Source organism: Homalodisca vitripennis, chromosome 1 (genome assembly GCF_021130785.1).
Source record: "Homalodisca vitripennis isolate AUS2020 chromosome 1, UT_GWSS_2.1, whole genome shotgun sequence".
NCBI classification, from domain to species: domain Eukaryota; kingdom Metazoa; phylum Arthropoda; class Insecta; order Hemiptera; family Cicadellidae; genus Homalodisca; species Homalodisca vitripennis.
The window spans coordinates 167,664,049-167,686,492 of NC_060207.1; the positions used below are offsets into that span (position 1 = coordinate 167,664,049).

At 34.0% G+C, this 22,444-nt stretch overlaps 1 protein-coding gene across 5 annotated transcripts in view; it reads left to right on the top strand.

The window, feature by feature from the left end:
• LOC124352692 (regulator of G-protein signaling loco) overlaps positions 1 to 22,444 on the top strand; it is a 76,100-nt gene that overhangs the window by 49,695 nt on the left and 3,961 nt on the right. For all 5 annotated transcript variants that reach the window (XM_046802287.1, XM_046802286.1, XM_046802290.1 and 2 more), the window contains 10 exons: positions 708 to 794; positions 1,935 to 2,156; positions 3,380 to 3,559; positions 5,185 to 5,490; positions 6,103 to 6,300; positions 6,446 to 6,551; positions 12,641 to 12,777; positions 14,335 to 14,418; positions 19,763 to 19,907; positions 21,056 to 21,147. In XM_046802287.1, coding sequence (XP_046658243.1) covers positions 708 to 794; positions 1,935 to 2,156; positions 3,380 to 3,559; positions 5,185 to 5,490; positions 6,103 to 6,300; positions 6,446 to 6,551; positions 12,641 to 12,777; positions 14,335 to 14,418; positions 19,763 to 19,907; positions 21,056 to 21,147 — 1,557 coding nt within the window. The remainder of the gene's footprint in view (positions 1 to 707; positions 795 to 1,934; positions 2,157 to 3,379; positions 3,560 to 5,184; positions 5,491 to 6,102; positions 6,301 to 6,445; positions 6,552 to 12,640; positions 12,778 to 14,334; positions 14,419 to 19,762; positions 19,908 to 21,055; positions 21,148 to 22,444) is intronic.

Genomic DNA, 22,444 nt, shown 5'->3' on the forward strand with positions numbered 1-22,444 from the left:
GTAAACGTTAGGTTGATTTTTAAAAACTTTATGGTCATAGCCCTTTAACACCTTCACTGCGGCTCTGTATTGAGTACCCTTAACCATCTAGCTATAATTCATGTAGTTAACACCTTCATTGTGACTCTTTACTTAGTTATCTTGAGTACCCTTAACATACACACTATCGCGTCTCATGTAGTCATTTTATAATATGCCTCTCTTGAAGGCTGGAAAGGGGAAAATTTGTGCGTATTCCTTAAGGAATTGTAGTTATTTAAAAAAGGGTTTCAAGATAATTCCACAAAATTTGTATTTTTAAAGAATTTTTACTATTGAGATAAAGATATGATTATTCAAGTTTACTAATTTATGTTGTAAATAGATGTTGTTTTCAGAATGTTGCATTAAACTATAAATGTTGTGTAAAAAATTATGGACTAAACATATTTATTTAAAAAAAACATTCACATACACCTGGTGAATCATTTATTATTAGAAACTACTGTTGTTTATATTGAATTAATGTTTATTAATACTAATAAAAAATATGCAATCTGAAAGAATAAGAATGTGAAATTCAAAGTAAGCAAAGAATTCAGAACACCCTTTGTTTGCTGCTGAGTATTTGTAGTGGTCCTTCCATGCCTCTAGGTTCCCCTGTAGGTTTGCCCTCCCTAAGACTTTCTCCCACCCATGGTTTTACTTATACTTTGCTCTGATTTCAGCATGAAGACCCAGACCAGGGAGTATCTTGTTGGGCATCTTCATTCGAGAAGCTGCTTGAAGATCCTGATGGCTTACAAACATTTGCTGTAAGTTCATACTCAATTTATTATTATTCTCTCTGGCACAAATTATTAAGTTTTTTTCTTTTTTAATACTTTACACTTCAGGTATTAAGCACTAGCAGGATTGGCCAGGATCTAATCTCCAGTTTTTTTACATTTGTCCAAAGTTCTCCACCGTTGGTTCAGTTACTAAACCAAACCAAAACATTTCATGAAGCGCAGTTTCATTTTCTTGAAGCTTCCTCAGTCATCCTTTTCTTCTCATCTACATATCATCCTGATGCTGAGCGTAGGTAGTTATCATAATCTAATACCCTAAGATGTGTTAAATATCTCTACCATTCTCAAATTTCCAATCTAAATTTTGTCGTGAAAACAATCCCAACATTTAAGGTTGTAAATTCATTATAAGTTGGCTAACTACACACAACATAGCTATGGTGAGAGAAGTTGATTCAGTGATCAAACAGTGAGAAAAACTATCATTTCATATTTTTAACCATTTTGGTACCGCACATTGCAACCTCTACCAAAACTATCACAGCTGTTGATCAATTTCTTTCTTAAAGTGAATTTTTCTATCATTTTGAGAAAACCCACCTGGGTTTGAGTGTTTGTACAATGCAAATTAGCCCTCGGCTCCTGTGGACTATTTATGTGTCGCAAACAAATACAGATACTGCAACCAGTTTTTTTCCCCCCGTTTTAATGATTGGATGTATCTTACATAGACCCATTTTAAGTTTGATGATATGCTGTGAATGTGATTTAATGTTCATTTTATAATTTTAATGCATTAAGTTTTTATTATTAATCACATAAAAAGAGTGCTTTTACTTTGAAGCTTATTTATTAGTTCTCTTAGTTATAATTATTTGAATATATAACTACTACATTAACTCTGAAATCTGCAAATTAGTTATATTAATGAATGATTTCAAAATCTGTCAATGCAATAAATTTAGATAAATACAGCAGAGTTCATGTAGTGGCATATGTTCTGCAAGTTCCCTAGCAGTGTGTACTTGTGGACTTGGCCGTATAAAACTAACCAATTTGTTCTATATTACTCTAGTTATTTTTATGTAACCAACTTCAAATGGTTAATGCTGGCTCTAGATCCACCAATAGTTTAATAATAATAATGGTCTGTAATGTCCACAGGAGTTTCTAAAGAAAGAGTTCAGTCATGAGAACATCTACTTCTGGGTGGCATGTGAGCGCTATCGTTGGCTGGAGGGAGAGGACGCACGGCGTGAAGCTGCACACCAAATCTTTGAAAAGCACCTGGCAGTCGGTGCTTCCGAACCTGTCAATGTAGATTCCCAAGCACGGCAGGTGTCAGCGGATGAGCTTAATCAAGCGCAGCCCACACTGTTTCTCCAGGTAAGGGTGGACTTAGTGTACATTTAATATGTAGCATTCAGCTCTTAAAGCAGGAACACCTGTGTAAGACTAAAATATTCCTCAGTTATTCTCGATTTAAATAATTAAACATCCTAAAAGCTACACAATAACTTTTTTAAATACTTAATCGAAAATTTGGCACATTGCTTTGAAAACTCAAAGTATTGATTGACCACATACATATTCTGGGAATAGACAAGAAATCGTATGTTCTTATTTCATGCTGCAAACCAGTCAATAGTCTACCATATTGCATTAATCGTACTGTTGCAGTCAGTCAAGTACATGCATCCAACTAAAGTAAAGATTTTTCTCTATTTGTAACTTTTGTCTGAGGTGAAAATCTATACTGTATTATACAATTGTAAAAGTAAACCTAGATTTTTTTTTAAATATTTAATGGAATTATTGATAGAAAGAATCCAGCCATCACGCAAAGCTGATATTTCACATTTATTTTTGCAATTACTGGACGAATGTATCACTGAAGAATATGTGTACAAGTGAAAATATGTAGTACTAGTCTTCTTTATTTTCGTACGAGACATCATTGCAAGTCTGGGTTGTAGCAAATGAACTTTTGTTTAATACACTTAGGCCTGAGATATATTGTTTAAATTTCACAGGAGTATAGAGAATCTGTTTCTTGTGGTAACACATTACTAAAATTATTAATTGAGATCTCTTTACATTATTAATAAATAATAAAGGTAAATGGGCAGACTTGCAATGATATATGTCTCATACTATAGTGAGATTAACACTTTGTGTCTGGACCTTTAATACATGTCTTCCTGTGACTTTTTTCATAGTTTAAAAAATCAGTGTTATTTCAGCAAGTATATAAATATATCTTTCTTATAGGCATAGATTGGCTTTAAAAATGTATACATAATAAAGTGTAATTTTAAAATAAAATTATCTAGAAAATAACTGAGCTAAACAACAGAAATAAAATAACGAGGCCCATCCTATACTAGGGCTCAGAGTACAAAGTGCTAAATCTATTCACATATTTTTCTACGTGTCTGGATATAAACACTTTTAAGGCAGTATTTTATCTGATCCTAACAACATATGTTGAAGTTTATCATGCTCTGTTGCACAATAAGCTATCAGGATGTAAGCCTCTAAAGTAGACTTTCCTTTTAAACTTTAAATAGTTAAGGTTCTTGAGTAGTGAGATTGTGGTGTGATGACAGGCCCAGAAGCAGATATTTAACCTGATGAAGTTTGACAGCTACCCTCGGTTTATCAAGTCAGAACTGTACAAAGAGTGTTTACTGCGAGAGATTTCGGGGGAGGCACTGCCCCTTCAAGGCAAGCTGGACTCTGGGTTGCAACTCCACCAGAACACTCCTCTGCACCAAACACACTCTAAGGTTAGTAAATATAGAAATAAATTTAGTAATGGTATTCTCTAAACATGACATATCATTAATTTTCCAACCAAAGTTTTGTGTTGATAAGGATTTTTATACTCTATTGTTAAACTTGACTGTCATAAAGCATTAGGAAATAAATTATTTTTGTATAAAGTAAGGATATATTTATATATAAAATTTCAATAAACATTGAATCGCAAAAAGTACTTACTCCGCCGGGAGTCGAACCCGGTATATATATATATATATATACTAGCAGTTGCCCGCTACTTCGCACGCAATTTCCTGTTGAAAACAAGTACACTCTATTCACGTATTCTTTTTCTATCAAATTCTAAACATTCCTGAGATAATTGATAGTCGTTCCTTCATGGGCCTCTTGGGCGCATTATGAAGGTATGTACCATATTTCCTGCCTCTTATCTTTCATGGTTTTTGTTAGGTGTTGATAAGTTATTCAGTACAATTAATCTATATGGATGAATCTCGATAAACTAATTAGGCTATAAAGAATCAAATTCGGTCTGTTAAAATTAATTTTCTGTCCAAGATATTTCCAGTATTATTGTGGAGTTTGCCCTGTGCTCCAATCAACGAAAACCAATTTCTGTCATTAAGCGTCTTCTTTCGACTCTTCATTTAACTTCGATCTAACCAAATTCGATTACCTTATTTGCAAACATTCACCGCTTTGTACAATGAGGTGGTTTTTATAACAGTGTTTAATAGTAATTTCATTGCATTAGATAGTTTATTGATCATTGGTGCAATCTAAATTTAAAATTAGGCAATAACTTCTTCTATGCAATCTGCATTACACTACTGATCAAGCACTTTACAATAATAATTTTCTAAATTTTAAATTTACGAATGTTTCTGAGTCTTTGATGAACTTCAGTTGAAAGTATTAACAGTAAAGTATCAGTTCACTTTGTATTATGTGTCGTAGCGCAGTCTGCCGGATCGAAGGCAAAACATTTTAAAATCAATAACAATTTATAAATAAAAAGTTAATTAAATAAACAATTAAAATTGGACAGAGTTGTAAATCTAAACTATTCTTGAATCCCCTTCAACACACATAAAAAATTTTGTCAAAATCGGTCCAGTCGTTTGGTAGGAGTACAGTGACATACACACGCACACAAGAAATATATATATATATATATATATATATATATATATATATATGAACCATTGCACCCAAATATACTTGTGAAAAAGTTTTATTTATATCTTAGACCCAATGGCACAATGTAGCGGGTTATCGCAAGATAACTGAATCAAGCAAAGTCGAGCATGGCTGCTGCTTGGATGGGCTTACTTTGCTCTATTTTAGACCATCCCTCGTAGAGAAAAGAAATGCTTTTGAAATTCTTATCTGTTATTAACCTTTACACAATGCATGTTAAAAACAATTTTCCTTCTTCATAGAATCCAAGACACTTGGGCGCATTTTTGGGGTAAACAGTCTAATGGGCAAAATACTAATTTTCGTATTGGTTGCAAAGAATTTAATATCAGTTTTCTGTTATTACAAGAATTGCTTCAATAATTCAGTTTGATATAGTTCATTAAGCCTCATGTGTGGAACCTCTTCTTATTTAGTATTATTTGTACAGTTGAAGAAGAGCCGAAGCGACGCAGAGGAGCGGCGCCGTAAATCCCTGTTGCCATGGTCGAGGAAGGCCCGCTGTAAGTCACGTGACCGATCGGATGCCGAATCAGTGAGCAGCAGCCGCTCTTCTTTGGCATCATGGGATCTGGCGCTCGGTCCTGCGCTGTGCCGTGTAGTGCTCCCTGGCGGTGCTACTGCTGTGGTGCAGATCTGCCCTCCTCAGACTGTCGGCCAGTTGGTGGTCAGACTGCTGGACAAGCGCGGCCTGCGATACCCCAACTTTCAAGTCTTTATTGGCCATTCCAGCAAGGTCAGCAGTATTCATTGTGTTCAGAGAAAAATATATGTTCGGAAATTACAATTTAATGATCTTAATAAATTAAATAATTAATAAATCTAACAGATGTATTTTTGAGACAAATAAAAAGAAAATATTTATATTAACAGTAGAAAATCTAAATCAGTCTGGTTTACACTAGACTGTAAAAACAACAATAGAATTTATCACTTTTAAGGTTAAGAAATTGAAGTGATTGTGTGGGACATTTTGAATTAACTTAACTGATTCACCAATATTTTGAAAACATGTAATAAAATAAAAGCTTAATGGAAGCCAGAAGAAAGTTACTCACTTACACACTTCTCACCAAGTCTACCACTATAATAGCTTTGTTCAAAATTGTGAACGTCTTGTTTTTGTTTTATGTATGTTATTTTTATCAAACCTTAGCTTGCCAAGGATCAGTATAAATTCAAAATTCTCACTTGAACACTTGAATAGGATCATTTAGGATCATCACTGTTCACTTATTTTCTCCTTTTACAAACATTTAATATCAACATTTTTAAACACCAACATCTTGCACTACAAGTTCTCTATCAATAATAGACATATCTATAACTTCCATATTTCTCTCCCTAGACTGTCCCACTGGATGAGGATGCTGCAGTACTCGGAGGCCAGGAGGTGAGAGTGGAAGACAGGGTAGTGTTCAGGTTGGACCTGCCCAATCGTAAGACTGTGGCTGTCAAGTCAAAACAAGGCAAGACTCTTGCCCAGGTCCTCAGGCCTATCCTGCACAAGTACGGTTACCGGCTCGAGATGGTCACTTTGTGTCTGGTGAGTCATCCCACTGTTGATGAACATGAGAAAATAATTAACGGAAAGGGTACAATTTGTACTGACAGCTTTTATATATTTCAAAATTTGAAAAAAATAAATGAAAATATTTTTGTTAACAACTTGCTCTGTGATTGGTCAACAGATGAGTGAGAACGAGGTGGTGGAGCCTACCGCACCTGTCACGGCAGTGGACAACCAGAGGCTTCAAGTCTTGACACGCAGTACCCCCACGGAGTGCTCACACTTAGGTGCGTCTCCTATGCACTACTGACTGCTTGATTTCTTCTCTCTCTGTATCTGTGTGTCTCTCTCTCTCTCTCTCTCTATCTGTCTTCTCTACTCTTTATTTTTATCTCAGCTTCAAAGAATTGAAACTTTCACAGTGTCTACCAAACTTATAAAAGTCACAGATGTATGGAAATATGGACTATCTAGGGAATTTTGTGTAAATGCAGTCAAGGCTGGGAGTGATTGACCTACAATAAGGGTTGGATGCTGTATGGTAACTGGTAACTGGCAATCCCATTATCTTGTACATTGAATGGTTTTGAAGTCAACCTAATATATATATATATATATATATATATATATATATATATATCATACTCAAACTCTTGTCAAAAAACAAACTGCCATAAATTATTCAATACAGTTCAGTTCAAAGTAGGATGGGTCAATATATTGTCCTTTTTTATAATGTTTTTTGACAATTATTGATTATAAGTAATGGAGAAAATTTTAACTAAATTTGGAGAACCTTGTTTCCTGTTTTACCACTAAATGATGTGAGTATTTGTTCTGCTTCTATTGAGTATATGGTGATGTTTTATGTCTGGAACAGGATATAGGAAAGATTGGTAGCAGTTGGTTCACTTTAGAGTGCATGCTGTAGTTTATGTAAAGTTTGACTGCCCTGATTGTATTGCAAAGTATGATGTGGTTTATCGTGGCATGAATGTAGTTTATTTTTACACAAAATCAGCATTAATCATTTAATATACTTTTAGTTTTGGTGAGTAAGCCAAAGATAATTAAAGTTGTCAGTTTATCAAGGCTAAGTGTTTTAAAAACTATGACGACTTAGAAAGTTTGCTATTTTGTAATGACAAGGGATTTGATTCCATGTAAAATGGCGATATAATATCAGCGCTGTATCTCTGTGCACCTTCAAAATGTTTCATACTGAAAAAAATACCTATATTGATATAAGACATCTGTATTTACATAGTTTGTAAATTATTGTAAATAATGACTGAAAATATTTATTTGAAATTTTAATAAGTATGTAGGAATCGGAGTAGCAAATATAAAAAATAGAAATACTACAAAAATGGATATTTTTTTAGATTCTAGCCAGAATAGTTTATTAATTCTTATTGCATTGGTTTATACAAAGCATAAAAGTACTGTCAAAGAAAAAATACCTATTATTATAAATTTCACTTTTAAAACTTGTTCAAGGTTTAACCATGAAAATCTAGGAGTTAGGTATCCTTGTTACTAGATAAGGCGTTATTAAAGACTGTAGGTTTTGTAAATTTAGTTTTGATTTGATTATATTGTCAATTAATTTTATTAATGCTTTGTTAAATCACTGCACTGTTTCTGCATGGTCTTATAATATTGTAAAAGCAGTATTTTATTGTTTCATGCTTGTTTGTTGTATTGTTAGTAATCACTTAGATTTATATTTTCGCTCTAATTGCATTGTCAGAATAAATCTTTTTACTTTCTTCTAATTGAGTAGCTTATTTCATTCTTCCTTTTCACTTTCTGGTGTGGTGCTTTAGGTTGACATTAAATGCATGATTATTAAATATTAAAATTTTTCCTATGACATTTAGTAGTACTAACATTTAATACTGAATTACAGCAATGATTTAACACAAAGACCATTAAAACTGACTTGTGAAGATATTGTAATGTAAAAGAAATGTTTTAAAGTAGGCAATTGTAGAAAACATTTGAATAATTTAATTTATGTATAACTTCAATGTTTCATTTGTATTAATGATAGTACTGGAGTTAATTAATTTCAAACCTATCCCTTAGTTATAAATAGAATCATAAGAATAAATGTCCAACACCTTGTAATAATGAATCACCCTCCAAATTTATACAATGACTATTCCTTTATCAATATTAGTCTTGAAGTTATTTACACTCACAGTATTAATTAAACTCGTGTAACTACTGACAATTTTAAAACAATCTCATTGACAGATGTAAAATTTATCATCTATTAGATAAGTGCTTTGAGAATAATTTCTTACTATATATGAACTTCAGATTTCTTTTGCACAAATAATTCTTACGCTACTTAATTTTTCCATTATGTCAATTCTACAGTACGCTAGTTAACAAATAACAAGATAGGAGTGTGTGTCACAACTCGTGTTGTGTAACACACGAGACTTCTCTGAGGTTGCAAACCAAAGTTCAAGTTTGTAGCTCATTTCATTCTCGAGTTTTCCTGTGAACATTTCCCCCGTCTGACAAAAGATAAATTGTGTCAGTCTAATAAGTGATAAGCTTTAATGACACTCAGCCAAATTCCATGGTTGGACATGAACATCATAGAACTCATTGTTGTCCATGTAAAAATAAAATTTAATCAAAAATGCGGTGTCTACAGATGAAATACTTCTCAAGACTTCTTGCTACACGATACATTCTCATTTTTCTCTATAAGGTTAGATTTCATAACAGGGTGTTTAAATAATAAAAGAGCTAGGGAGTGTACTACAATACAAAAGTATGCTGAAATCAAATCTTGTCACTGACTTTTAACATTGAATCCACGCTATTATTTTTTTTCTTTAACTCTGAATAAACGTGACATGTCGAAATCAAATATGCAGCTGATTGAACAACTGTCGACAATACTAGATCTCAGCCAACTGCACCGTGTGACAGCCCTGGCGATGTAGTAGTGTTTGGAGGAGCATTGGACTGTTCACACTAGATACCAGTTGTCACAGTCTATCGCCGAACATCTGGCACACCAATCTTTCTCGAAATATGGCTGTCAGTGGATTCGGCTAGAAAGGAGTCCATTGATGTGTTGATACCTCAATAACGTAAAAGGTCTAGCGCACACGGAGCGACTGTTCTACAACTATAGTTGGACACCAGTTGTGTCTTTAGTGGAGAGTTTAATTTAAACATGTTTGTTTTTAAGACCTTGGCTTGACCGTTTGCGCTTATCATGTCAGACTCAGACGAAGAAGACGTTGTTAAATACTATCAATACCGAGGACGGTGAAGGGTACAGAGAGAGCATTAAGCAACACCCTTATTTAAGCAACAATGTGAAATCTAGGCTATTTGTAGCAGCGTAGCAGCTAGAGAGATGTGTCAGTTGGATAGGAAGTTTCAATCTTTTTACAGAATGACAAAAGACTCCTTTTTGGAACTCACAAGACTGGTTGGTCCTTCCTTGGAGAAGCTGGACACAACCATGGGGGAATGTGTTCCAGCACAGGAAAGATTAATGATCACTCTGAGATAAGTTTAACAAGTCAACCGTATTGTCATTTTATAATTACATTAGCATACATAGGTAATAAGATGATCAATAGATGGTAACCATATCTACTGAGTAAAAGTGTTTACATATTAGTGTTGTGAAGGCTATCAGAAAAGGTTTTATAAAAATCTGCAGTTTGCATTTGATCAATGGACATGTGAGTAATGTTCATTTGTGACTCTCTTGAATCGGACATCGTTGTAGAGGTGAGTATTGACCGTGTTAGTCCTGATGACCGTGGCTGTTGATGGTGTTCCGAGAGTTAAAAAGCTTGATTTTCAAATCACTCGGTTCTTCCAAATCTGGTATCAAGCTGAGCAGGAACATCTTAATCCCCTGTTGTCTATCAATCTGCTGATTGCTGGTATTTGCTTAGGCATTTGATAGTAATTTAGCCTCTTTGACTCTGAAGTATTCAGCTACTGTTTATATTTGTACAGAACTTTATTCTTCTCCACTGCTCCAACGAGCTTAATGTTGAGTTTTTGATCACTCATGTTTAAATAGACACTATGCTGCCGTCAAAACACCACGTGATCCCATGCAGCTGAAGTCTGCAATGCAACTGGAACCGTGGGTCCATGGTTGCATGTGACTGGTTTTAGATTGTCAAAAATCAGTCGCGTTGTGTGCGCGTCTCCCACTTTAATACATTGTTGAGGTTACCAAATAGTTGCACGCTAAACTGGTTTGCAACTGTAGTTGCAGAACAGTCGCTCCATGTGCGCTGGGCCTAAGCATTACTTTTTGTACAGTATGATATTAATATTTTATCTTTTTTATTTACATATTTCAGTGATATCTGTGCACTTCTAAATCAAAACGTTTTTTAAATCAAATTATTTTTATAGTAATAATACTTATAAATAGATTTTCTCACCAGAGCTAGTAGTTTTGAATGGCAAGAGAAAAGTGCATTTAATAATGATTTAATTATTTTGGTGCTTTCACACAGAGTGGCCAATTTCAATCTCTAGCACCAAAACATGCCATGAGTACATGCAGTGGCCCAGGACTCGGCAATTGGCGTCTGTTGCCAGTTCTCGCACCTCAACTCAGCTTGAATACAGTGTGTTTCGTTTCAGTTCTGATGTTATTAACACTGTTTTACTGCTAAAAATGTGCAAATGTTATAACAGAACAGGTTTTTAATAGAAGTAGAGTATAGACCTGTTTTGTGAACTCAAGGAACAAGTTAATATATCACACTTGTTTCTTGAATGATCTTTCAGACATATATTAGTAATTTCTGCCACCTGAGTTGTATCAATGTCTCAAAATGTGTACCCCGCCCACAATACCATCTTTTTCTATTTTTATTCATAATGTTGCTTATAAAAATAATCAACCATGACATTTTTTTCTTTTTACCGTAAAAACCGTGAAAGAGCTATGAATTTGGTCATATTTGAGTGGAAATCCTGTAGTAATGTCTTGGTGCTACCATTTCCATCTTTGACATATCACATAACAAATTTTAATTTTACTCTTTTTCTCATACATTTAGTAAAATGAAGTATTGATGTACTGCCCTCGGTAATAATATCCTCCTCTCTCTGTAAAATGGTATTTTACCACTTGTGTAAAAGAATATGTACAAAAATGCTAAAACATGAAACAAATATCTCTTAATGCATAATTTCCAGGTGCCAAATGAAATTGGCTTTGTTTTTCCTTATTACCACAAAGATCCCATTCTAGATTTTGTAATACATTTATTCATTTTGATTAAGTTAATCAACTTCACTTTAACATAGTGAAATAAAATTAATTTGAGGATGTTTGATCACCAAAATAAATTTTTTTTCTTATCAAACTCTATTTTTGTTAGCTCCATACTCAAAATCAAGATTATTAAATGTCATTGCAGATGGCTTCATTAAGGGTGGTGTTAGATTTGAATGCCTTCTGCTCATTTTAAATAATGTGTAGTACATATTTTGGCCGTATTAATTTGGTAATTGTCTAAACAATCCAGATACCTATTTTATCTGTTGCAGCTGCAGTATATATTTTGTTGAAAACCGTTACACTGGAGAGAGCTATTGTAAACCCAATGTTATTTTATGTCTTTTTTTATACCCAGGAAGTGAGTGAATTATCTGCATTGGATTGTTTGCACAGCACAAAAGTGAATTAGGTAACAAGACTGTTAGTCATGTCCCTGAAGTACAGTTGCAGCCCAAATACCGATTATATTATATTTCAACAATCAATTAATGTAGAAATTTTATATGACACTTTCATACAATATAATAATATTCTTTATTTTCATATTTCTTAAAAATAGAGATAACGTCAATACATTATTGATAAGTAAAAGATTAAAACATTCATAGAAACGTCTATTAGCTGTTGAAGATGGTGTTATAATCTTCAAAGGCTATAAACAGTTTTCTTCACCATCCACTTGAACATTTTCCACTTCAAAACCACACAATATATACAATATACCCATGAGAGGCGGTTATCAGGTGTAACACCCAATTTTGTTTCAGATGTATTGAAGACCAAATCATTGTTTAGCCAATATTACTGAGTTGTAATAGAGCTATTACAGAGCATGCCGTAACCTTTTGTATATTTTGCCAAACTAACTATTAATGAACAAGTTATTGGTTATGGGTTTTCATTTTTTAATCTGCCTCTTGTCATCCAAATTTCACTGAGTGACTTTTTTTTATATATAGCCTAATGATGGACTCAACGTACCTGAAACTTAAAACGTTTTAGTTAAGATAATTAGGATTACACTGTCATAGCTAAAGTACTTAAACTACTTCTATATCAAGTATTTCAACGCTGCAGGATGGCGCATGGGCGAGTGTCACAGCAAGGTCAAGTCCACTCCTACCCTGGACGAGATCACAAATAGAGTGTTCGAGGAGCTGCTGCAGGGCAAATCAGACAATCTAACACAGGCTTCAGACCAGGGCTCAGTGAGGGTGAGTTGATGAAGGCCTACTTGTGCTATAAATCAAGATCAGTTTAATAAAATTTTAGGCACATAGCGCAGAGATTTCCGTTATCTATTTTATTAACATTCTTTAAATACAGAAATTGAATTGCATTTCCCTTAAACTTTTGTTATGTACTCATCCTCAAAGAAACATCATTTTTGTTGTTCCATTGTTCCATAATGTTTACTAAATGTGTTATTTATCTTTTGACTATTATAGTGCCTTTAAATGTGAATGAAAACTACAATTTTTCCGAGCCATCCATGTCTGTTTATAGTGAATGATCATGTTTTGAAAATGTTGAAAGCTTAAGTGTGAGGCAAAAGAAAATGTTTATTCAACACTCTTCACTTGTCACTACAGGAACCTGGTAATACATGCTTGCTGTCCCAGCTGATACCCAATAGCCATTTGAATGATATATTGAGTAGGTAGTGTTTAGTTTAATGTGTTTACTGTGGGCGAGTCACGAGATGACTCCTGGCCCAATACACAGTCCACCTGTGTATTTTAGTAGTATCACCTTTTTTTTGTAGGCACTTAAGTCAGTAATTATGTCTGCAACATTAGTGCACACGATTATAGTTAAAGTCAAGAAAGGTGATTAGCGCCTTGAATTTGCCAGTTTGAAAAGAAACTAGGGATCATCTCGTGACTCGCCTACAGTACTGGGAATTATCACGTTATGTTGTCTCCTGAATATATGTGAACAAAGACAAAGTAGACAAAAAAGATGGGTATTTGGAGGACCTTATTTAGATGATTTAGTAGACAGTCATCAAATATGCATCTTGTAAATGAAGCAATTTAATGGCATATACAGTATACAAGTTACACAGCAAAACCACATAGCACTTAGTATAATAGACTTTCTTTGATCACTCAAGTGTAATATGTTTGCAACAACTGCATCTCTATTACAACTACATATTACATGTTCTAGCAACATATCACTAACTAAACATATACTAGATCTGTTATTAGGCAGTATCTATACTTTGTATGCTCTTATTTTTTATACATTTCAATATTTGAAGGATTTTGATCACCTAAACAACAGGACCAAACAAAGCGTAGAGCAGCTTAAGGAAAGGTTAAATATTTTGTTAATTATTTATTAATTTAAAACAAACACTCCAATAATATAGGTTTTTAAAAATAAAAACCTATATTATTGGAGTGTTTGTTTTAAATTAATATCTAATTTCTAATAAGAAAGAGCTTCTAGAATGTATTTTGTTAATGTTATATGCTTGGTTGTAGGAAAAAATAGTACTTACCTGCTCATTAAAAGGAATAAATTATCTTTTTAATTTGTCTCTCCCTAACATAAATTGTTCTGAACTGCTCCCATCTTTATGTGTTTTGAACCAGTCTCTTCAAACAAAAATTACTCAGTATTAATGTGAGTATGTACTATGTACACATCTTTATAAATAGTGAATCTATGTCTATTTTAAGGATTATTCGCTGTTCTTAAAATGAATAATGTTTCAAACCAGATATATTATGTACTCACTAATGATAGTGTTTTTGTTATAGTCTGATGACTGGGGTTCAGAACACTCATCTGGAATTCTAGGCCGTTTTATTCGGAGGGACTCCGCATTCCTGGAGAAACATAGAGTGAGTGAAAAGTATAATTAACCCTGTAATTGATAAACAGTTTACAAGTGGCATTTATTCTGATTCCAATGTTTATGTTGTAATTTATTCTAATTAAGAGGTATTCTATTATCTTGGATTTGGCTGTAGTCAGCTGGAAATAATAAGTACGAGGCATATCCAGAAAGTACTGAGGCTCTCATGGCCAGAGGGATTTTTTTCGTCATGTTTGTTACACTGCCATGTAGCCTGATTCTTTCCCTCCACAACAAGACCAGTTGCGAGGACAGTACGTTGAGACTGTCAATGCGAAATACTCAGCGTCATCCATTATCTCATTTGAAAAGAAAAAGATTCCAAATGATGGAGTGGACAAATTTATCTTCAAGGAGTTTGTAACGTCTTAAAAACTCTTGCATGGCCTCCACTCAACTCAACTTGTGTTGGTCTGTCAGCTGTTTTAGGATCCACGTCGCGGATAGTTTCCTCTATCCGAGGTTTTCTGTTATGTCATTGCAGATATTTGGAAAATTACTTAACCCTGGAACTGGCAAACGCCCGATATCGGGCGTTTTAAGTCTCATCCTAGATGGCAGCGCCCGATATCGGGCGTTTTAACATGTCTTTTATTTCTCAATATTACGTACTTAAAACACGATCAAAGAGTATCGGTATTGATACCAATCGAAAGAGGAAGGTTCAATTTATGTAAATAATACACTAATAAATAATTTTATCGTTTCGTTACACGTCCATGCGTTTTATAATCTCTGAACTGTTTGTTTACATTCTACCGCGTACTGCGCCAGCTGCACGCGCAGCGATGAGTCAACTGGTTCATTCGGCTATTGTTATGTCGTCAGCTACGTGGTGTTCTGTATGGATTATTGTTTGCTTGAGTTCGTTGTAATGATGGTTGTGTATATGACTCAGTAATAGTAAGTTTTTTGTGCGTGTTTACGTAATGGATCGTAATTTCCGCGATCGTTCAAGTGACATTCGAGAACTAGTTGAACATGAAATAAGCAACGATGAGGATTCAGATTTAGACATTCAATTAGAACATAGTAATGACGATTCTTCTCTGTTTGACTTCTCTTCAGAAAGTGATGAAGAGTATGTTCCTGATCTACAAGAAATTGCCGAGAATTCCGACTCTGACACAGATGAAGTGGTAAACCAAAATGAACAATCTGACCTGTTAGGCCTACCTACAGCAGACAATGTTGCTGGTCCTAGTACATCTGTACCAAGACCTAGGCTTACTGCTGGAAATCAACAATCTAATAACCTCAATTGGAATATAATTACTCCACCAGAAAATGTAAAAAATATTGAATTAAAAGTGAGAGCTTCTACACTTGGAATAAAAAACTGTCCACCCAGAAATGCTTCTCCTTTGCACTATTTTTTTGTTTTTTACCAGATCTGTGTGGGAAATGATTGTCAGGCACATAAACATTTATGCTCATGAACAAATTAACAAAAAACAAAGATCTGGTCGTTGGAGGAGATACAGTAGGTTACAGAACTGGCTTGACGTGAGTGTATCTGAAATAAAAAGTTATAGCTATGATTATAAATATGGGCTTGAGCTTTCGAAACAACATTGTTGATTATTGGGACACAGACCCATACCAGTACACTAGATTTTACTCTGACATGATGTCTCTCAGAAAATTCCAGCTCATTTGGTCAATGTTCCACCTAAATTCAGGACCAGCTGCTGAAAAAAACACTCCAGGCTATGACCCTTGGCACAAAGTGCGGCCATTTTATGATGCAATGAATGTAGCCTTCCACAAGCATTTTATTCCGGACCAACAAATTTGCATAGATAGGGATGAAAAATCGTTGCACATTTATCCAATATATGCCAAATAAGAGACATTCCCGTTTTGGAATAAAGAAGTTTGAAGTTTGCGATAGCAAGACATCTTATGTTCTTCATGTTGAGTTGTACGATGGCAAAGATTTTTTATCAGATGGTGACTCTCCTTTCACTCAGAAAGTTATTTTAGAATTACTAAACAAATCTCAACTTCTGGACAAGGGATACCATCTTTTCACAGACAATTGGTACACTAAAATACCTTTGGCCCAAAAATTATTAGAGAAGGAGACATATCTAACTGGAACTATAAATAAAAGGTCTAAGGGCTTACCGCCAACTTTGACCACAAAAAAGTTACAGCCCAGAGAAAGCATCTATGTTCGAAGTGGTGAGATGCTTCTTGTTGGATTCTGTGAGAAGAAAACAAGAAAACCCGTGTACTGTCTAACTACCGGTTGCCATGCAGAAGACAAAATTGTACGAAGCCGTAGTGGTAAGGAAGGTCTTAAACCAGTTCTTATTGATAAATATAATCGGTACATGGGGGGCGTAGACAACAAAGATAAATAAATAAAAATGCCTTTTTATTGGAGCGTTTCTCAGTTACATTACTGTTTTACAGAATTACTCAAGTTACTACACAAACATTCTAACGACTAAACTTAACAGAGCTAATCATATAATGGAATATTTACATTTAAAACACATCACTTGTTATGCTAGTTCCTATGTACAAAATCTTTCTTTAACCCTTTTCTTAAATTTAACTATATTTACAAGACCTTTTAGGCCATCAGGAAGGTCATTGTACACCTTTGGCCCGAAATAAGAGAAACTCTTCCTTCCGAGTTCTAAATTTACTCTTGGAAGATGAAGATTTCCTCCATGTCGAGAGGCCCTTTGTGACACTTGATCCCGATACAGTAGTCTTTCCCTGGGGTACTGAGGTTCCTCAATGGTAAGGATCTTGTGGACCATACATGAGGACAGTACTCTACAAACTGTGTCCATAGGCATTATGTTCGCAGCTTCTCGTTGGGGTGATACGTGTTTGAATTTGCGGAGTGAGAACACGAAGCACACAGCCGAGTTTTGAACTCGTTGAATTCTGGCAATATCACCCTTTGAAATGCTGTTCCCATACGCCGGATAGCAGTAGTAGAATACAGAGAGCACCAAGGACAACACGATCTGCAATTTAGCAGACTCGGGAAGCGATAATCTAAATCTGTAGAGACCCCTTAGTCGCCCTAAGGCGCGTTGAGTAGCATGCGTGACATGGTCGGAGAATGAGAGTTCGCTGTCAAGTACGACACCGAGTGTTTTCACCTGGTCGCAGACTTGCAAACTCGCACCCCCGAGCACAACACCCACACCTCTCTCCCTCAGTGTCTCTACCAGATCACGTGGTGCTATATGCAAAACACTACACTTGTCTACGTTCAGTTTCAAACCATTTGCAGTCGACCAAGAGAATATTTCCTCCAGGTCAGCATTGATTCAAAACAGAGCGTCCTCAGCGGAGGAAACGTCATAAGACAAATGCAGCTGGTGATAAGTGTATTTATCACGCAACTTGTGACCGTCCAACAAAAAAATTTTGGAAAAAGATTTTTTACAATCTAACTGACATGGCTTTGTTTGACGCATATGTTTTGTATCAAAATAACACTGACAAGCCCATGAGTAGGCGAAACTTTATGTGTAGTATTGTAAAAAGCTTGATAGAAGAACAAAACACATTGCCTCTGACAGACCTCACTCCAGGCCCTGCTGGTGATTCTGCTCACTCCCTTGCTAAGCTACCCAATGAAAACAACAGACTATGTGTAGTGTGCTAGGAAGCAAATATAAGGAAGAAATCAACTTATTGGTGCCCAGGCTGCAACAGTGGCATCCATCAGAACTGTTACCACAAATTAGAGCACTTCTGGAGGCCAGACAAGCGAGGTGCTAAAAGGAAGACCCATGATGAAGATAACGGCTGAAGAATTTTTGTACTTCATAAATTATGATACTTGTGTAAATAATTTTTTGTAAATAGTTTTTTTGTGCTTCAGTAAAGTTTGCTTGTTATCCAATATTGAAAGATAAAATTAATATGAACTAAAAGTTACAAGATTGTACAATTCCAAGTGAGATTTGAAGTTCTTACTTTTTTTGGTAAGTAGCACTTTTGAATGTCAGTGTATGATTTTTGTATCGTTTACCACATGTAAAAATAGTATACCTTATAAACTAGGTTTTGTTTTGTTTTTACTCAGAATTAAATGCTCTTTCTTTTCTATATTTTGGATTTTGGATATCACTAACAAGAGCAATTTTACAAGTCAAAAACTTTGAACTAACTTTTCTTCTATTAATTCAAACAAACTCTCCAATAATGTAGTTTTTATTTTTGTGAGGCCTCATAAACAACGAACCTGGACCTTTTCAAAATTCACCGTTACTTTATTTGATTTAACTAAATATAAACTTTATTTTTATATATACATATAACATACTGTGCTGTCATAGAATATTACCTCTTTGTATTTTTAATGACATATGTTTTTATTTAGTACAAAATTGTTTATGTTCCTATTGTTATTATTACTTTTATTCAGTTGTGTGAGTCTGAAGATGTACTCATTGAGTATGAAAGGCCTCACAAAAATAAAAACTACATTATTGGAGAGTTTGTTTGAATTAATAGATAATTTCCAATAAGAGAAGAGCTTCAAGAATCTAACTTTTCTTTTTTATAATTTTTTTTTTCATGAAGAGGTAGTGTAAGGATAATTTTTTTTATTTTTTATTATTTTATGTGAAAAATGTTCCTTGAACGATGCTGAATAAAAAAACATATAATATGACATAGGTACTTTATAGTAAACATGTAATAATAAAATAAATATAAGGCAATGTACGTAGTACTAAAAACACTCCGCCACTGAGAGAAATATGACCGCCAGTTCCAGGGTTAAATATCGCAAAAAATTCATCCACAGTCAATCTGCAATCGTTATGGAGCACATTTTCAACTTTTTCCAAAATTTTGTCAGTCACAATTCAATGTCTTCTGCTCCTCTTATTATCCTGCACAGACATACAACCATTTTTAACACATTTGTACAATTCACAGCTTAATTACCATATGCAGTTTTTACCTCATTATAAACTTCAATCGAAATTTTCCCCTTCCAAACAAGATAACGGATTACATTGCGTATTTCGTGGGAGATGGAATTGACATTTTTTATTAAATGTATTGTTGCATTGATTGTTCTCAATGCACTGACCTCGAACTCGTCTCATTACGCACAGGAGGAATCAGGCTACACGGCAATGTAGCAAACATGTTGAAAAAATCCCTTTAGCTGTAAGAGAATTAGTACACTTACTTTCTGGGTACACCTCGTACTTTGTTTGTAGTTAAAAGTAATATTTGCTTTTAATTTTATGCACGTTAACTGATTGCTTTATATATTTTGGACAGTGGTTTATTATTTTATGCATTCATCATAGACATTACATCAATTTTGTGTACAGGAGGGAAGACACAAAACTAAAAAAGGTGCCAAATATGGTAATGTCACTGAGGAATCAAGAACCAAGCCCACCTTGAGCAAGCTGCCTCCACTGATAGCAAAGTGGAAGCCCACTGTCAAACTGGATGGCAGATCTGAGAGCGATGGTAAGTTGTTCGGCCCTGTTCTTGATCAATACTGATGGATATCCATAACATTTTTATATCAGTTGTATCTCCCACTCTGTGTAGGGAGTTGATACACATATATTTTATAGATTAATTTAATTTAATATCATATGTACATGGTGATACACCATTTAATTATATTACATATTGCATACTTTAAAAGGGTAGGTGATGTCAACACATTTTGGTGACTAGAGTAGGCAAATAATTTTTTTTTAATTCATGGTAGTATCAGATCTGTGGCAATAGTTTATATGTTTCGGTTTTAGATTCATGGCTGGTTATGTAGGTTTACGAAACAAAATCAGGAGCCTGATCTTATCTGTAATATGTATGTGAATTTTATACAAACAAAATTTGGATACAAACAAAATTTGGCTATATTAAATTATACATTAAAATTTTCAATAAATATTCACTATTGATCTAGACTATGATACAATAGTTTCCAGGCCCATGTGTTAGCTAAATGGTGATAAGAAAATTCTCTGCACAATATTCTACTGTTGAATTGGCTATTTCAAAGTTGTACTTTCTATCTATTTTTGGCTTTTATACATAGTATTCACAACCTTGTCTTAGTAGGTTATGGTCTTTCCCAATTGCAATCCTTGCTAAAAGTAACCTTTTTACCACATATTTTGTACAAAATAATTTATACTTAATCTTTACATGTTCTGCCTCCTGGATTAATGATTGACTGTAAATAAACAGTTTACGTAATTCTACCATTATCACTCCTATGTTTTTTAAATTACTGATGACTAATTTTGAGACCACTGTCCTATTACTAAATCAAATGTGTACAAAAATGAACACATAGTCAAAGTTAAAATGGTTCAACAACATAAACAAACACATGCAAATGGAAATACTCAACACATTAAAGATAAATATGAATAATTTCAATTTGTGTATGTCCAGCAAAATATAAGAACAGTTTCAATGTGGGTATGTATTATTTACATAGTCTCAACAAAATCAAATAAATTTTACATTTATTTACATAAAAATTCTCAACTTTTTTAAAAACAAACAACAGCTCTCCTCATGTAGATCATTGGAAAGCTTATTGTAATATATTACACTTTTATATTCACCAAGCACACTGTGATCTTGTGTTTCAGTGCTGTACGAAGGACTGAAGAGGGCCCAGAGGAGCAGGTTAGAGGACCAGCGAGGCACTGAGATAAACTTTGAACTGCCAGACTTTTTGAAGGTAAATATATTCAAACTTCAAATATATTCAGACTTCGTGTAGTTAATATATTATTTTACATAACCATCCACAATTTTGTTTTATCAACTTTAGTACTAACTCTTTGGACAAGAGACTAAAATATTCTCATTATATAATATTCCAAGTGTTGTCTCACGTAAATCCAACCAAGTACTATAGGTTAGAAATCTTGTTTTACTTTGATTGTGTTGTAACAATCTAAACTGAATGGTTTGGGTATATTAAGCCTATTATGTAATGGTAAACATTTATTATAAGAAAGATATGTCATTACTTTTTGTGTAATATTTTGATAAAATAAGTCAATATTGTCTGGTTATTCTTGCAAGGAAGTCTTGGAAACATTACAGATTTTAGTGAGAGTTCTCGGAATTGACAAAAAATGGATTATGACATTGTCACAGAAATTTTCTGTTTTATGGCTGGTCCAAAAATTGATCAATGTGATTCGACAATAGAATTTTAGAATACTTGACGTGCCATTAATTATCGGCTGATCATCAGTATACAAATTACCCATTACAAAAACGTTTATGTCATATTTTGTGTTTGAAAAATCATAAATTGACCATTTTATTAAAGAAGTCTGTTTTTTAAGTAATATTTTGCTTGCAGTTAGTATTAGATTTACGTTTGTAGTTTACTTCGTATCTTCTCAGACAACAGCTGATCAGCAGTATGCGAGTTACCTACCTCTAAAACTTGTTTATTGTTGTACCTTGTGTATGAAAACCCATAGAGAGATATCCTAATCAACAAATTATCCCACTTTTTTAAATATTTTGCTTGCGGTTCTGTATATATGACATGCATCGCCGTGAGTATGCTGTGTATATTCACGGATTGCAGCTGATTGGCATTATACTGATCACTAAAATATTATGTTGTTGTACTTTGTGTATAAAAAAGCATAGATAGATGAACAAATTGTAATTTTTGTGTCAATAATATATTTCTTTCAGTTCATTTTTTTGCCAGGTAAAATTATCTTGACTTTTTACAAGTATTAAAATTGCTTTGGCTACTGTATTATACTAAACACACACATAACAAGGTAATATTATTGTTGTAAAAAGAGTTTCTTCAATCTATGCATATGTTTCCCAGTTTAATAAGTTAAATCTGTCAAAAAATACTGCTTTGTAAAAATTTTGCATTCGTACATTACTTTTGTAATGGTTGTCAAAACAGGTCACTGTTTTTTGCTTCAGAGGTCACTGTAAGTCACCAAAAGTCACCCTCAGCAGTAGACACCCTCTCTTGTAATTGTCTAAAT